The following is an 18,666-nucleotide window of genomic DNA, read 5'->3' as shown; positions in this document are numbered from 1 at the left end:
AACTCAATATTTATGGCCCTGATTCTGTAGTTTACAGAAACACCCCATATGTGGTCGTAAACTACTGTACGGGCACACGGCAGGGCGCAGAGGGAAAGGAATGCCATACGGTTTTTGGAAGGCAGATTTTGCTGGACTGTTTTTTTTGACACCATGTCCCATTTGAAGCCCCCCTGATGCACCCCTAGAGTAGAAACTCCAAAAAAGTGACCCCATTTTAGAAACTACGGGATAGGGTGGCAGTTTTGTTAGTACTAGTTTAGGGTACATATGATTTTTGGTTGCTCTATATTACACTTTTTTTGTGCGGCAAGATAACAAGAAATAGCTTTTTTGACACGTTTTTTTTGTTACTTACAACATTCATCTGACAGGTTAGATCATGTGGTAATTTTATAGAGCAGGTTGTCACGGACGTGGCGATACCTAATATGTATACAATTCTTTTTATTTATGTAAGTTTTACACAATGATTTCATTTTTAAAACAAAAAAAAATGTTTTATTGTCTCCATAGTCTAAGAGCCATAGGGCCAGATTTATCATTAGCTCAGGTCAGAATAATGGAGTGAAAAAGTCCCAAAAAAGTCCCAAACGATAAAACTGCGCACAAATTTGTGACTTTTTTTTCTGCTCTGCAATATGCTGACCAGTTTTCTGAAAGTGGGCGTGTTTTCTTATGTAAATGAATCTCTAGACAGATTTACTATTGGGATTATTTAAAAAGTCGCAATTTCACTCCAGTGAGGACCATGCTTATCTCATGAGACTTTTTAATAGAACATGCGACTTTTTCATAAAAACGTGCGACTTTTTCGTAAAGATGTGCGACTTTTGTAAAGCTGCTTACTGACGGATAAACTGCTACCGTCAAACCACATTTATTACAGTCTTAAAGGGCCGATCATAAATCTGACTTGGCTAAAACTGACTTTAGCCATATGTGAAAGTGGAGTGAGCTGTCAGTCATGATAAATCTGGCCCATAGTTTTTTCAGTTTTTGGACGATTATCTTAAGTAGGGTCTCATTTTTTGCGGGATGAGAAGATGATTTGATTGGCACTATTTTGGGGTGCATATGACTTTTTGATCGCTTGCTATTACACTTTTTGTGACGTAAGATGACAAAAAATGGCTTTTTTTACACCGTTTTTATTTTTATTTTTTTACGGTGGTCACCTGAGGGGTTAGGTCATGTGATATTTTTATAGAGCCGGTCGATACGGACGCGGCGATACCTAATATTTATACTTTTTTTTATTTATTTAAAGAGGACCTTTCACCGATTCTTACCCTATGAACTAACTATACCGACATGCAGAGCGGCGCCCGGGGATCTCACTGCACTTACTATTATCCCCGGGCGCCGCTCCGTTCTCCTTCTATGCCCTCCGGTATCTCCGCTCACTAAGTTATAGTAGGCGGAGATACCAGTCCCTAAGTTATGGTAGGCGGAGTCTGCCCTAGCGCTGGCCAATCGCAGCGCAGAGCTCACAGCCTGGGAGGTTATTTTCTCCCAGGCTGTGAGCTCTGCAATGCGATTGGCCAGCGCTAGGGCAGACTCCGCCTACCATAACTTAGGGAACGGAGATACCGGAGGGCATAGCAGGAGAACGGAGCGGCGCCCGGGGATAATAGTAAGTGCAGTGAGATCCCCGGGCGCCGCTGTACATGGCAGTATACTTAGTTCATAGGGTAAGAATCGGTGAAAGGTCCTCTTTAAGTTTTACACAATGATTTCATTTTTGAAACAAAAAAAATCATGTTTTAGTGTTTCCATAGTCTAAGAGCCATAGTTTTTTCAGTTTTTGGGAGATTATCTTGGGTAGGGTATGATTTTTGCAGGATGAGATGACGGTTTGATTGGTACTATTTTGGCGTACATGCGACTTTTTTGATCACTTTTATTACCTTTTTTGGGAAGTAAGGTGGGCAAAATTTCAATTTTCTCATAGTTTTAATTTTATTATTTTTATGGCGTTCACTGTGCGGGGGAAGTAACATGACCGTTTTATAGATCAGGTCGTTACGGACGCGGCGATACCAAACATGTGTAGGGAATTTTATTTTTTCATTTTTAATCAGTGATGAATGTGTTTTTTGATTTTTACTTTTTTTTTACTTTTTTTTTTACCCAGACCCACTTCGTTCTTGAAGATCCAGTGGGTCTGATGTCTGTATAATACAGTACAGTACACTATATAGTGTTTTGTACTGTATTTTACTTACACTTTGTCTGAACAGATCTATGCCTTTAGCACAGATCTGTTCAGCACCATGGACAGCAGGATGCTTGAGAAGGCGTCCTGTTGCCATGGGAACCTTCCTCAGTTGTGGCCACAACTTCGCAGACAGGGAAGGGTAAGGAGGGGGGCTGCCTGGGGGCTCTCTCCTTTTGCCGATCGGGGGGCTGCATATGGACCGCGGTATGCAAAGGGTTAAACGGCTGACATCTGCACATAATGAAGAGAATGTAGCGCTTGCATTGAGCGCCACCTCCTCTTCAAACATCTGATCAGCGGGGGTGCCTGGTGTTGGACCCCCGCTGATCAGATATTGATGACCTATCCTTAGGATAGGTAATCAATAGATACTCCCTGCACAACCCCTTTAAAGGGAAACTACACTTTACAAAAACGTTTGATATGTAATAACATATCAAAGATTTTGATCGGTGGGGGTCTGAAGCCCTGCTGACCACTAAAACAAGGAGTTAGATGAGCTCAGCTGAGTGCTGTATCTTCTTGCTGAGGGCCAGTCTCAGTAGAATGTGTATGAGGCTAACCTCAGTTCTGACTTCAGCAGCGAGGAGAAACAGCACTTAGCTGAGAGCTTCTAACTCCTTGTTAGGGGTGTCTACGCTCGGACCCCCATCAATCAGAACTTTAGATATGTCTCTTTGACATATCAAAAATAATTTTAAAGTGTACTTACTCTTTAATTTGCACCTTTTGGGGACTTAGTATAAAGTTGATTTGTGATAATGAATGGAACCTCTGGAGAATGATTTTGCACAGAACAACCTTTAATGACTGCTGAGTTCAGCAAAAACTCTCCCACTAACCCAACACTTTTTTCAGAAATCAGACCAGCTTTTGACAAGACGGCTATATCAGCAGAGCCAAAACTACTTCAAAGAAAAATGTTCATCTCTGACTTGTGATTTTTAGCCCCAAGCGGCATTTTGATTTTTGCATTACTGATCTGAGAAGACAGACTGAGCAGATCTGAGATAAATGTAATTTAACATGAGTATTTGTCTCCAATGTGTGATACAACAAGAGGTTACTGACTCACTGATTAAGTTTTTTTTTTTGTAGGGTCAAAAAATTTAGAACAGATAATGACAAATGGAGAAAATGCAGAAAATGAAGGCACAACCAAAATTTTTGCCCCTTCGCCCATAAAAAGGTATTTGTTACAACATTACTCCATATTATACATTTACATTTATTGTAAGTTATGACATGAAATGGAGACATAGTGTAAATATCATTTTGTGTTTTTATTGCTCTAAATAAGTACAATGTGATGTGATTAACTTTCATAACATATATGTATACACACACACACACACCGTATTTTTCACTTTATAAAAGAAAAAGGAAAAAGTCTGGTACCGTGTTAGCCAATAGAAAACTAGTTTAGTGCTCTCATTAAGAAAAACAAAAAAATAGTATTGCAGGTTTGATACCTTTTGAGGCTAACAAAAATAGAAGTAATGATGTTACATAGCGAGCTTTCGAGAATCACCAGTTCCTTCATCAGGCGTACTACAAGAATATATGAAGAAACCGCAATATATATATATACACTAAGAACAGAGACATGGGGGAATGAATGGACATTTGAAAAATAACAGAACGACATATCAAAGATCTTGAGAATGATGTGAAAGTTTTATGGTCTCTAAATTCATGCATGAACATTCATTAACAATTCAACAAATTCCATCCCACCATAAACCTGACCATAAAACTATTCACACACAGAAGTCATCTTTCTGGACACTGGCTCAATACAGACATCCCTGTATCGAAAACCTATTGATCGGCCTACATATCTCAAATGGGACAGCTTCCACCCCAAACATATTGAAAAGTCCATCATCTATAGTCAAGCCATCAGATATAACCGAATCTGTTCCAGCCCATTAGACAGGGATAAGCTTTTACAACATCTGAAAAGGACATTTTCACACCAGGGCTATCATCCTGCTTAAATTGAAGATCAGATCACAAGAGCCACCAAGATCACCAGAAGTCAACTTCTCCAATACAATGAAAAGAAACAGAACCAGCGCGTCCCTCTGGTTGTGATCTACAACCCACAACTAGAGGTACTGAGGAAAACTGCCCAAAAATTACATCATGACCTACGTAAGGATGATCGGGGAAAAACTATTTTCCCAGATCCCCCCTTACTAGATTACCGACAACCTCCAAATTTAAGGAATATTCTGATCAGATCAAGTTCAAGGCCATGTACCGTAGATAAAGGAACCCATCCCTGTAATATAAGAAGATGCAAAAGCTGTTCCCATATAATAACAGATAAGATCCGGATCCCCAACACACAGCAGGACTATATAAGATCCCTGGGACATTCACATGTTCTACATCTAATGTTGTGTATCTGATTCTCTGCACTAAAGGTCTTGTTGGAGGCCTCTACATTGGAGAAACAGGACAGAAACTCAATGCAAGGATGAGGTCCCACCGCCACACAATTAAAGAGAAGAAGCTACACTTTCCTGTGGCTAAGCATTTCTGTAGCCCAGGACACAATGAAAAACACATGAAAGTTATCATATTAAAAGGTAACTTTAAATCCCAAAGAGCTTGAAGAATTTGGAATACAAATTTATAACACTGCTTGACACTTTGAATACTGGACTGAATTTGTCCCCGGGATTTATGACACACTACAAGATCTAAAGAGTCTTCTATAGACATAGTCGGGGCACCAGGTCTCTGAGATAACATCAATTTAGAGACCATAAAACTTTCACATCATTCTCAAGATCTTTGATATTTTGTTCGGTTATTTTCAAATGTCCATTCATTCCCCCATGTCTCTGTTCTTAGTGTATGTATATTGCTGTTTCTTCATATATTATTGTAGTAGGCCTGATGAAGGAAACTAGTTTTCACTTTATAAGATGCACTTATAAGGGCATCTTATAAAGCAAATACTAGTGAGTGCTTCCATTTTGGAAATACTCACTAGTTTGCATTTGGTGGGGGGAGCGCTGCCAGTACTCATCCTCCCTGCGCGCACAATGACCTGACACTGCACGCAGTCAGGTGACAGTACAGAGAGGGCCCAGAGAAGATCAGGGAACACAACTTGCAGGAAGGACCGCCAGACCTGGAGAGTAGTGGTGGAGCAGGAGAGTTAAATTAATTTATTTATTTTAAGGTCTGACCTGAGGTCTTATACGGAAGTCTAACATGGAGGTCTGATAGGGGTTGGATCTAAGGTCTGATACTGGGGTCTGATAAGTAGGTCTGATGTCCTGATATGGGGGTCTGATGTGAGGTCCTGATATAGGGGTCTGATGTGAGGTCCTGATATAGGGGTCTGATGTGAGGTCCTGATATGGGGGTCTGATGTGAGGTCCTGATATGGGGGTCTGATGTGAGGTCCTGATATGGGGGTCTGATGTGAGGTCCTGACATGGGGGTCTCATGTGAGGTCCTGACATGGGGGTCTCATGTGAGGTCCTGACATGGGGGTCTCATGTGAGGTCCTGACATGGGGGTCTGATGTGAGGTCCTGACATGGGGGTCTGATGTGAGGTCCTGACATGGGGGTCTGATGTGAGGTCCTGACATGGGGGTCTGATGTGAGGTCCTGACATGGGGGTCTGATGTGAGGGCCTGACATGGGGGTCTGATGTGAGGTCCTGACATGGGGGTCTGATGTGAGGTCCTGACATGGGGGTCTGATGTGAGGTCCTGACATGGGGGTCTGATGTGAGGTCCTGACATGGGGGTCTGATGTGAGGTCCTGACATGGGGGTCTGATGTGAGGTCCTGACATGGGGGTCTGATGTGAGGTCCTGACATGGGGGTCTGATGTGAGGTCCTGACATGGGGGTCTGATGTGAGGTCCTGACATGGGGGTCTGATGTGAGGTCCTGACATGGGGGTCTGATGTGAGGTCCTGACATGGGGGTCTGATGTGAGGTCCTGACATGGGGGTCTGATGTGAGGTCCTGACATGGGGGTCTGATGTGAGGTCCTGACATGGGGGTCTGATGTGAGGTCCTGACATGGGGGTCTGATGTGAGGTCCTGACATGGGGGTCTGATGTGAGGTCCTGACATGGGGGTCTGATGTGAGGACCTGACATGGGGGTCTGATGTGAGGATCTGATATTTTTTTCTTATTTTCCTCCTCCTCTAAAACCTGGGGTGTGATTTATCATCAGGTGCGTCTTATAAAGCGGAAAATGCGATATAAATGCAAGGGGGAAAATTCATCATCAGGCAAATTTCAGGCAAGTCAGTTTTTTAGGATTTTGTGTTGCCATAATTTGAGCCAAATTTATCAAATGTCACATGAGGTTTGATAATTTTGGTTTATGTTTAAGTCTAACACTTGTCTTGAGATATTACTCCACTTTCTATGCCAGCCCTTTACTAGAGCAAGAAACAATATTTGCGGCATTTTAAAAAGTTTCCGTTGATAAAACTGGAGTGAAACTAAACATAGCTAAGTCCATGTACCGTATATACCGGCGTATAAGACGACTTTTGAGCCCTAGAAAATATTTTCTAGAGTGGGGGGTCGTCTTATACGCCGGGTATGGCGGGTGCTGCAGTGCCGGGACGCCCGAATTATCAACAGAGAGAGCCCGGCTATTGCCTTGTATCCCCAGCAGCTGAGAGCTGCGATGTAACCCACGGCATATGCCCCCCCCTGCGCTGTACCTTGTATACCGCCCCCTGCTCTGTACCTTGTATGCCTCCCCGCTGCTCTGTACCTTGTATGCTCCTTGTACCGCCATCCTCCCGGCCGCTCGCATCTCGCTCCTACGCATGTGCGAGATTTCATGCGGCGAGCGTGGATACACGGGATCCTCACGGCCGCTCGCATCTCGCTCCTGCGCATGTGCGAGATCTCCGTGCGGCGTATCTAAGTGCGGCGCAGATGTGCATATGTGAATGTGAATATGAAGAATAACATAACAAAAACATGTTCAGGGTATAGGTGGCACATGTTTAGGGTCTGGGAGGCAGGGAGGGAGGACAAGGAATGTGGTGGGATGCAGGGATGGTGGTGATACCATGGGATGGCGGTGGTACTTAGGGATGGTGGTGGGATGCAGGGATGGCATGCAAACAGCATGTCATACTTATTTGAATTAAAATTACCATATTGAAATCAGATCTAATGCTTTTTAAATTTTTCTTTGGTGTGTGTTGAAAAAGGGGTAGTCTTATACGGCGAGTATATCCCAAACTCTATATTTTCAGTGTAAAAGTTGGGGGTCGTCTTATACGCCCAGTCGTCTTATATGCATATACGGTACTTTCCAATTCACTTTTCAACTGGAGTGAAAGTTATCAAATACAAAATGTCACCTTTTTTTGTGCATGAATCTCAAGTCACAAACCCCTATTTTTTTAGTTTTTGAAGCCAGAATTGTAGAGAGCAGGGTGTGATAAATTCTCCCCTGTCTATAATCTAGTTTGACATAAAAGCTATTCTAGCGACATTTCTTAGAACTCCTATAACAAACACACACACAAAAAAGCACTACCGGTCTTTATATTTTGCTTGATTTTTTTACACCTTGGTTTATCTGATCTTTATATATTGTAATACTCCGAACTTTTCAATGGGCACCTTGTAATACAATGCATCCCCTGGCAGTAGCAGCTGTTCTCTGGGGGTTTCAGCTGTCTGACCTGCAATGATTATTTGATCGCCACCAAGTTGGTTGTGTTTTACGTATAGCAGAGAAAGTCATACAATTTATGCTGCACCATTACTATAAAATGTATTGAGGCGCATAAAAAAAACATCAGTGATAGAACTGTCTACCCGTTCCTGACCTCCTTGCGTATAAATACTTTGGCGGTCGGGACTTTAAATATGGTGCCTGGAGGCACCTGGTGCTCATGTCCGCGACTGGCGGTAACACTGATCGCTGACTTTTAACCCTTCAGGTCAAATGTGACCACGGCATCTGGAGACAGAAAAACCCGGAAGCATGCGCTGGCAGAGATGGGGGGAGCCAGAGTGTGTGTGCAGCAGCCCCTGTCCCCCTGTGTCAGGGTTCCATAGGAACATATTGTAATTATCATATACTCCAATGCTAATGCATTGCAGTCTGTGAGAAAAGCGAATGATTGCTATAGTTCCCTAGGGAGAAAATGTATTTAAAATATATTTTAAAAAAAATAATAATTATATAAAAATTCAAATGACCCCCTTTCCCCAAAATTAAAATAAAAGTACATAAACAGTTAAAAAAATAAACATCATAGGTATCACCATGTGCGAAAACGCCTGTACTATTAAATTATAAAAACATTTATCCAATACAGCAAATGGTGAAATGAAAAAAATTTGTCAAAATGGCCAATTTTCCCTTTTTTTTTTTTGTCGCTTCACCTTCCACAGAAAATGTAATAAAAAGTGATCAAAAAGTCATCCATAGCCCAAAATTGTATCATTGAAAAGTACTACAGATCGCCCCACAAAAAAAATTAACCCTCACACAGCTTTGTACACATAAAAATAAAAGTTATGGGGGTAAGAATATGGCTACGCAAAGAAAAAATTTGTTTTTATTTTTTGTTCAGTTATAAAACAGAAGGAAAAACTATACATGTGGGGTATCGTTGTAATCGTACTGACCCAGAGAAAAACTTAAAACATATATTTTTTTTTTTTTATAATTCCACCAACATGCCATTAGAAAGTAAAACTAGTCCTGCAAAAAACAAGCCCTTATATGAAAAAATAAGAAAGTTATGGCTTTGGGAAGGCTGGGAGTAAAAAACAAAAGTGAATAAATTGACAATTTCCAAGTCATTAAGGGGTTTTCCAGGAGGTTAAAGGGGTTTTCCAGGAGTACAATATTGATGGCCTATCCCGGGATAGATCATCAATATCAGATTGGTGGAGGTCCAGTTCCCACCCCTGGCCGTCAACTGCTCCTCACAGTGTACCAAGCACAGCCCTGTACTTTGTATAGCAGCTGTGCTTGGTATTGCAGCCCAGGCCCATTCACCTGAATGGGACTGAGCTGCACATAGGTCATGTGATGGATGAACGTAATGTCAGTGGTCTAGGAAGAGAGGCCACAGTGCTCAATGGAACAGATATTGATGACCTATTCTGACGATACATCATCACTATTTTACTTCTGGAAAACTCAGGATATGTTGGGATGGCAATCAGCTAATCGCTGTAGCACCAGCTCCCTTAAAGAGGACCTTTCACCGATTCTTACCCTATGAACTAACTATACAGATATGTAGAGCGGCGCCCGGGGATCTCACTGCACTTACTATTATCCCCGGGCGCCGCTCCGTTCTCCTGCTATGCCCACCGGTATCTCCGTTCCCTAAGTTATGGTAGGCGGAGTCTGCCCTAGCGCTGGCCAATCGCATTGCAGAGCTCACAGCCTGGGAGAAAATAACCTCCCAGGCTGTGAGCTCTGCGCTGCGATAGGCCAGCGCTAGAGCAGAACAAGAGCAGACTCCGCCTACCATAACTTAGGGACTGGTATCTCCGCCTACTATAACTTAGTGAGCGGAGATACCGGAGGACATAGCAGGAGAACGGAGCGGCGCCCGGGGATAATAGTAAGTGCAGAGAGATCCCCAGGCGCCGCTCTACATGTCTGTATAGTTAGTTCATAGGGTAAGAATCGGTGAAAGGTCCTCTTTAACTTCAAGATATCGGCTGTTATCCCCAGGATAATCTACCTGACACCAACATTTTTTCTGCGTGTAATAGCCATTGTGGAGAAATATGGAAACTATACGACAGCAAGTGACTTTTAAAACTGATGAGACATAACTCTTACATTGAAACATTTTTATGCATATTTTACAGGCAAAAATGATAAAACAAATTTATACACATGCTATATACAGGTGAAACTCGAAAAAGTAGAATATCGTGCAAAAGTTCATTTATTTCAGTAATGCAACTTAAAATTTGAATATTGTGAAAAGGTTCAATATTCTAGGCTCAAAGTGTCACCCTCTAGTCAGCTAATTAATCCATACCCCCCGAGCAGAGGGTACCTGAGATTGTAACTTTGGGGTTTCATAAGCTGTAAGTCATAATCATCCAAATTATAACAAATAAAGGCTTGAAATATCTCGCTTTGCATGTAATGAGTCTATCTCATAAATTAGTTTCACCTTTTAAGTTGCATTACTGAAATAAATGAACTTTGCACGATATTCAAATTTTTCGAGTTTCACCTGTTTTGCACTGATAGCTTGGCATACAGCTGTCCAGTATTGTTTCCATCTTTTTGTCGTTATCTTTCATATTCTTGGAGGAAACTATTTATGTATTTGGTGTTCTGTTTCATGGGTTTAAGACTGTAAAGGTGTAGAGTTTCACAGCCACTGCCCCAACAACACATATGTTCTCATTGTTCCCATGGCTGGGATTGTTCTACTAATGACTTTTCGGTTCAGTACAAGCCCGTATCCATGTATTAATTCCTCTGTAACAAGTGCCGACAGGGAAAATAAATTCTGCATTGACGTAAAATGAAACATTAGTTTGCACCATTATTGCAGCTGTAAATTGTGGAAGATGCTATTCTTGAAACATATATTCTTGGTTTAAGACTTTGACTATGCACATATGTGTAGATTGTGTATTCTGTAATCTTATACCCTAAAGCAGCTGAAGAAGACTAAATTATGTAGAATTTATCCAGAGACTGTGGAAGTTGCTTTCATACACAGGCCTTGGTACAATATTGTGTGGCAGCATTATAAAGGGACAGTGCAGAGGTCTGTGTTAATTCATGAATAAAATAATACTTTAACCACCTCCGGACCGCCTAACGCAGATTCGCGTTCCGGAGGTGGCAGCGCTGCGCACAGTCACGCATATACGCGTCATCTCGCGAGACGCGAGATTTCGCTCCAAGCCGGCCCGCGCATGCGCATCGCGGGCCGGCAAAAGTTAAAGAACAAGTTCGTCACCAGCCTGCCAGCAACGATCATTGGCTGGCAGGCTGGCGATTTTTAAAAAATCCAATCACAAGCCATATAACAGATCATATTAGTAAATATGATCTGTTATATGGCTTCTCTGCTCCTGTGCTGGTCCTTTTCGTCGGTTGGATCCAGCACAGGAGCAGACTGAACTGTGAGTAGCACCAACACTACACCTTAGCCCCAGATCACCCCCCTGCACCCCAATTAACCCTTTGATCACCCCTTTGATCGCCCCTGTCAATCACCAGTGAAAGGAAAAAAAGTGATCAGTGTAAACTGTCACTTTTTTTTTTTCACTAGTATTGGCTGTTAGGTTTTAGGGATAGTTTAGGCCCCTTGGTTAGGTAGTTAGCGTCAGTTAGCGCCCACCCCACCGCACCGCAGTCACTTTTATTCGCTGAATAGCGTATCGCTAATCAGCATTTGTACTTTTATAGTATCTGTAAGTGATCAAAACTGATCACGGTCAGATCTATAATAGTATTAGTGTCACTTTAGTTCACCCTCCACCCAAAACGCAGTGTTTGCCCGATCAGGCCTGATCGGTCGCCCACACGTGCGTTCACCCACGCCCGCCCCACCGCAGTGACAAAAAATATATATTTTTTGATCACTGCACATTCATTTTACACGCACTGCGGCGATAAAAAAATCTGTTTTGATATTTTTTATCAACCGCAGCGGCCTCCGGTACTTCGCTAGCCTCCCCTTGCTTTTTTTCTTGGGTAGTCTCAGGGAATACCCCTAAATTTAGTAGTCCAAAATGTCAAACAGGGGGTATTCTTCTGAAGAGGCCTACAGGATTCTGACCCAGTCGGATGAGGAGTGGGAACCCTCATCTGATGAATCTAGCGGGTCAGAATATGAACCTGTGGAAAGCAGTGGCTCTCTGACTCAAAGTTCGGACGAGGAGGTGGAGGTCCCTGGCAGCACCAGGCGTACCCGGCCCCATGTCGCTAGACCACAGGTTATGCAGGATCCGCTTCAAGAGCAGCAGAGTGGGGCTGTCGCTGCCGGATCACGTGGTGAGGCATACACCAGCAGCGCAGCCCTCCCTGGACCTAGTACCAGCACTGCCGTACAACATGGTGACGTGGCGAGCACCAGAAGGGCAGTTGAAGCTGGTACGGTGGCACGTGCACTAGTTACCCCGTCGCAGCCACCGCAAAGACAGGCCCGTAGAGCCCCTAGAATCCCTGAGGTGCTGGCAAACCCTGATTGGCAGTCACCAACTTCAGCCGCACCTGTAGTTCCCCCTTTCACCGCCCAGTCTGGAGTTCGGGTTGAGACGGCTCAAATCGGTTCGGCCCTGGGATTTTTTGAGCTGTTCTTGACTGCGGAGCTCTTGGACTTAGTCGTGGCAGAGACCAACCAGTATGCCACACAATTTATATCCGCCAACCCGGGAAGCTTTTATGCCCAGCCTTTCCGGTGGAAACCAGTCCAAGTTTCCGAAATTAAAATTTTTTTGGGCCTTCTCCTCAACATGGGCCTGACAAAAAAGCATGAATTGCGGTCATATTGGTCAACGCACCCGATTCATCACATGCCCATGTTCTCTGCTGCTATGTCCAGGGCACGATTTGAGGCCATCCTCCGTTTCCTGCATTTTAGCGACAACACCACCTCCCGTCCCAGAGGCCACCCAGCTTTTGACCGGCTCCACAAAATTCGGCCCCTCATAGACCATTTCAACCAGAAATTTGCAGATTTGTATACCCCCGAGCAAAACATCTGCGTAGACGAGTCCCTAATACATTTTACCGGGCGCCTTGGCTTCAAACAGTACATCCCAAGCAAGCGTGCCCGGTATGGGGTCAAATTGTATAAGCTCTGTGAAAGGGCCACAGGCTATACCCACAAATTTCGTGTCTATGAGGGAAAAGATCAGACCCTGGAGCCGGTCGGTTGCCCTGACTACCTGGGGAGCAGTGGGAAGACAGTCTGGGACTTGGTGTCACCCTTATTCGGCAAGGGGTACCATCTTTATGTGGACAATTTTTACACAAGTGTGGCCCTCTTTAGGCATTTGTTTCTAGAACGGATTTGCGCCTGTGGCACCGCGCGAACTAGTCGCGTGGGCTTCCCCCAACGGCTTGTAACCACCCGTCTTGCAAGGGGGGAGAGGGCTGCCTTGTGTAACGAAGAACTGCTCGCGGTGAAATGGAGAGACAAGCGTGACGTTTACATGCTCTCCTCCATTCACGCAGACACGACAATCCAAATTGAGCGAGCAACCCGTGTCATTGAAAAGCCCCTCTGTGTCCACGACTATAATGCGCTCATGGGAGGGGTGGACTTCAATGACCAGATGTTGTCTCCGTATTTAGTTTCCCGCAGAACCAGACGCTGGTATAAGAAGGTGTCTGTATATTTAATTCAATTGGCGCTGTACAATAGTTTTGTTCTCTACAGTAAGGCTGGGAGAACACGATCTTTCCTCAAATTCCAGGAAGAGATCATCGAGAACCTCCTTTACCCAGGAGGTTCCGTGGCCCCATCCCCCAGTGTAGTTAGCCGTCTACACGAGCGACATTTCCCCAGTGTCGTTCCTGGTACCTCAACCCAACCGTCACCCCGAAAAAGATGTCGTGTCTGTAGCAGGAGTGGAATAAGGCGTGACACCCGCTATTTCTGTCCTGACTGTGCTGACCACCCTGCCCTATGCTATGGAGAGTGTTTCCGGAAGTACCACACACAGGTACACCTAGCATAGGGATTGCATCTCACAGGACAGGCACACAGGGCTATTAGGGCCCTTTTACTCTCAGCTGCTGCAAACCTCTCCTTTCACCTGGGATAAAGTGCATAACGTACTTCGCCACATCTTTGGGCGATTTGCGCTTTGCACATTGTCCCATGGGGAAGGAGAGGTTTGTTCTATAAAGGTAAAAAAAACTAAACAAAAAAAAAATTACCGGTAAGTAAAAAAGTTAAAAAAGTTTAAAAAAGTTAATATGTTCTGTTCTAAAGTTAATAAAGTTATTGCTTTGCGGCCTGGTTTTTTCTTTTTTGTTTTGTTTTTTTTACCTTCCAGGTGGACCAACCGATCGACCAGCTGCAGCACTGATGTGCATTCGGACAGAAGCATTGTGCTGCTGTCAGATTACACGCAAGTCGGTGTATGCGGCGCTGCAAGACGAGATTTCTCCTCTGCAGTAAAAGATGTTTGCCGAGGCATATGAGCTGAGGAGGTGGCGGTGTTCATATACTTTGGCAAACACTTTGTATATATAAAAAAAAAAAATCCCGGCAATGATTTATTCATCCACATCGATTGATGTGAATGGAGAAATCGGGTTTGCCAGGGCATACGAGCTGAAGTGGGTATGGATGTTGGGCGGAGCTCCTATGTCCTGGCAGACGCCTTTCCCCTCCTTTTTCTTTTTTTGGCAGAGATTTTTTCATCCACATTGATCGATGCGAATGAAGAAATCTGTGCCGTTCATTTTTTTCTTTCAGCCCAGAGGCTGAACGGAAAAAAAAAATCTCATTACCCGTATGCTCAATATAAGGAGAATAGCAGAAACTCCTAATGCTGGGCATACATGTAATGATTGCGAAGACCCTCAAATGCCAGGGCAGTACAAACACCCCACAAATAACACCATTTTGGAAAGAAGACACCCCAAGGTATTCGCTGAGGGGCATATTGAGTCCATGAAAGATTGAAATTTTTGTCCCAAGTTAGCGGAAAGGGAGACTTTGTGAGAACTAAATCCAAAAAATCAATTTCCGCTAACTTGTGCCAAAATTTTTTTTTTTCAATGAACTCGCCATGCCCCTCATTGAATACCTTGGGGTGTCTTCTTTCCAAAATGGGGTCACATGTGGGGTATTTATACTGCCCTGGCATTTTAGGGGCCCCAAAGCGTGAGAAGAAGTCTGGTATCCAAATGTCTAAAAATGCCCTCCTAAAAGGAATTTGGGCCCCTTTGCCCACCTAGGCTGCAAAAAAGTGTCACACATGTGGTATCTCCGTATTCAGCAGAAGTTGGGGAATATGTTTTGGGGTGTCATTTTACATATACCCATGCTGGGTGAGATAAATATCTTGGTCAAATGCCAACTTTGTATAAAAAAAATGGGAAAAGTTGTCTTTTGCCAAGATATTTCTCTCACCCAGCATGGGTATATGTAAAATGACACCCCAAAACACATTCCTTACCTTCTCCTGAGTACGGAGATACCAGATGTGTGACACTTTTTTGCAGCCTAGCTGGGCAAAGGGGCCCACATTCCAAAGAGCACCTTTCAGATTTCACAGGTCATTTACCTACTTACCAGACATTAGGGCCCCTGGAAAATGCCAGGGCAGTATAACTGCCCCACAAGTGACCCCATTTTGGAAAGAAGACACCCCAAGGTATTCCGTGAGGGGCATGGCAAGTTCCTAGAATTTTTTATTTTTTGTCACAAGTTAGTGGACAATGATGATTTTTTTTTTTTTTTTCATACAAAGTCTCCTATTCCACTAACTTGTGACAAAAAAAAAAAATTTCCATGAACTCACTATGCCCATCAGCGAATACCTTGGGGTCTCTTCTTTCCAAAATGGGGTCACTTGTGGGGTAGTTATACTGCCCTGGCATTCTAGGGGCCCAAATGTGTGGTAAGGAGTTTGAAATCAAATTCAGTAAAAAATGACCTGTGAAATCCGAAAGGTGCTCTTTGGAATATGGGCCCCTTTGCCCACCTAGGCTGCAAAAAAGTGTCACACATCTGGTATCTCCGTACTCAGGAGATGGTGGGGAATGTGTTTTGGGGTGTCATTTTATATATACCCATGCTGGGTGAGAGAAATATCTTGGCAAAAGACAACTTTTCCCATTTTTTTATACAAAGTTGTCATTTGACCAAGATATTTATCTCACCCAGCATGGGTATATGTAAAAAGACACCCCAAAACACATTCCTCAACTTCTCCTGAGTACGGCAATACCACATGTGTGACACTTTTTTGCAGCCTAGGTGGGCAAAGGGGCCCATATTCCAAAGAGCACCTTTCGGATTTCACTCGTCATTTTTTACAGAATTTGATTTCAAACTCCTTACCACACATTTGGGCCCCTAGAATGCCAGGGCAGTATAACTACCCCACAAGTGACCCCATTTTGGAAAGAAGAGACCCCAAGGTATTCGCTGATGGGCATAGTGAGTTCATGGAAGTTTTTATTTTTTGTCACAAGTTAGTGGAATATGAGACTTTGTATGAAAAAAAAAAAAAAAAAAAAAAATCATCATTTTCCACTAACTTGTGACAAAAAATAAAAAATTCTAGGAACTCGCCATGCTCTCACGGAATAGCTTGGGGTGTCTTCTTTCCAAAATGGGGTCACTTGTGGGGTAGTTATACTGCCCTGGCATTCTAGGGGCCCAAATGTGTGGTAAGGAGTTAGAAATCAAATTCTGTAAAAAATGATGAGTGAAATCCGAAAGGTGCTCTTTGGAATATGGGCCCCTTTGCCCACCTAGGCTGCAAAAAAGTGTCACACATCTGGTATCTCCGTACTCAGGAGAAGGTGGGGAATGTGTTTTGGGGTGTCATTTTATATATACCCATGCTGGGTGAGAGAAATATCTTGGCAAAAGACAACTTTTCCCATTTTTTTATACAAAGTTGTCATTTGACCAAGATATTTATCTCACCCAGCATGGGTATATGTAAAAAGACACCCCAAAACACATTCCTCAACTTCTCCTGAGTACGGGGATACCAGATGTGTGACACTTTTTTGCAGCCTAGGTGGGCAAAGGGGCCCATATTCCAAAGAGCACCTTTTGGATTTCACAGGTCATTTTTTACTGAATTTGATTTCAAACTCTTTACCACACATTTGGGCCCCTAGAATGCCAGGGCAGTATAACTACCCCACAAGTGACCCCATTTTGGAAAGAAGAGACCCCAAGGTATTCGCTGATGGGCATAGTGAGTTCATAGAACTTTTTATTTTTTGTCACAAGTTAGTGGAATATGAGACTTTGTAAGAAAAAAAAAAATCATCATTTTCCGCTAACTTGTGACAAAAAATAAAAAGTTCTATGAACTCACTATGCCCATCAGCGAATACCTTAGGGTGTGTACTTTCAGAAATGGGGTCATTTGTGGGGTGTTTGTACTGTCTGGGCATTGTAGAACCTCAGGAAACATGACAGGTGCTCAGAAAGTCAGAGCTGCTTCAAAAAGCGGAAATTCACATTTTTGTACCATAGTTTGTAAACGCTATAACTTTTACCCAAACCATTTTTTTTTTACCCAAACATTTTTTTTTTATCAAAGACATGTAGAACTATAAATTTAGAGCAAAATTTCTATATGGATGTCGTTTTTTTTTGCAAAATTTTACAACTGAAAGTGAAAAATGTCATTTTTTTGAAAAAAAATCGTTAAATTTCGATTAATAACAAAAAAAGTAAAAATGTCAGCAGCAATGAAATACCACCAAATGAAAGCTCTATTAGTGAGAAGAAAAGGAGGTAAAATTCATTTGGGTGGTAAGTTGCATGACCGAGCAATAAACGGTGAAAGTAGTGTAGGTCAGAAGTGTAAAAAGTGGCCTGGTCTTTCAGGGTGTTTAAGCACTGGGGGCTGAGGTGGTTAAAGGGGTTGTGCAAAAATAGGGTGGGGGGGGGGGGTAGTTGGCAAACCCCCACCACTTGGATGGACCTGTAAAAGGAATATTACCTCTCTGCTCCTTCTCCTCCAGACCTGTGATGCTCCTCTGCGGTCCCTCAATGTCAACATCTGGTGTGACATCACCGCAATCACTGGCCGCAGTGAAGACCGGATCCCCTTGCGTCCTGTGACCATATGTCATGACATAAATGGGGCCAGTCACCACCGCGGCAAGTTATTGGCTGCAGTGATGTCAAACTGGATGTTTACATCGAGGGGTCGAGCGGAGCATCACAGGCCTGGAGGAGAAGGAGCGGTGAGCCAGCACCGGGAAGCAGTTATGTAATCTTCCCTTTACAGGTCTGGCCAAGTGGAGGGGATTTGCTAACTCCCACCCCTCTCCCCCATTTTTTTACAACCCCTTTAACTTTGGATTGAAATCTTGCATAGAGTAAAGCCAATACACACAACTACACTTGATGTATGGGCGGAAACAAAATGACTGGAATCAACTATGATGATACCACCCAACTTCCCTGATACAATTGCTCTACCTGTATTCTCGTCATAATATCTCCTAGAGGAATAAATCCCTGGATCAGTGTCCCATCTCCAATAATGTAATATTAATAACTTGCTATATTAATACTTTCAAGGCATCCAGACCCCTTTTAAATCTGATCAACCATCACAGCATCTTATGGCAGAGAGTTCCATAGTCTCACTGCTCTTACAGTAAAGAATCCCTGTCTATGTAGAGAATAAATCCTTCTTGCCTCTAGACATAGAGGATGCCCACATGTCATGGTTACAGGCCTAGGTATAAAAAGATCATTAGA

General features: G+C 43.2%; 1 protein-coding gene across 2 annotated transcripts in view; it reads left to right on the top strand.

Moving 5' to 3' along the window:
• The window catches only part of EPB41L4A (erythrocyte membrane protein band 4.1 like 4A), a 286,001-nt gene that overhangs the window by 226,575 nt on the left and 40,760 nt on the right, over positions 1 to 18,666 (top strand). For both annotated transcript variants that reach the window (XM_040421621.1, XM_040421620.1), the window contains one exon: positions 3,320 to 3,410. In XM_040421621.1, the coding sequence (XP_040277555.1) occupies positions 3,320 to 3,410 (91 nt within the window). The remainder of the gene's footprint in view (positions 1 to 3,319; positions 3,411 to 18,666) is intronic.

The sequence above is a fragment of the Bufo bufo genome, chromosome 2 (genome assembly GCF_905171765.1).
Source record: "Bufo bufo chromosome 2, aBufBuf1.1, whole genome shotgun sequence".
In the NCBI taxonomy this organism is placed as follows: domain Eukaryota; kingdom Metazoa; phylum Chordata; class Amphibia; order Anura; family Bufonidae; genus Bufo; species Bufo bufo.
The sequence above is the reverse complement of the archived record's forward strand: the minus strand, read 5'-3'. Positions and strand labels throughout refer to the sequence as shown.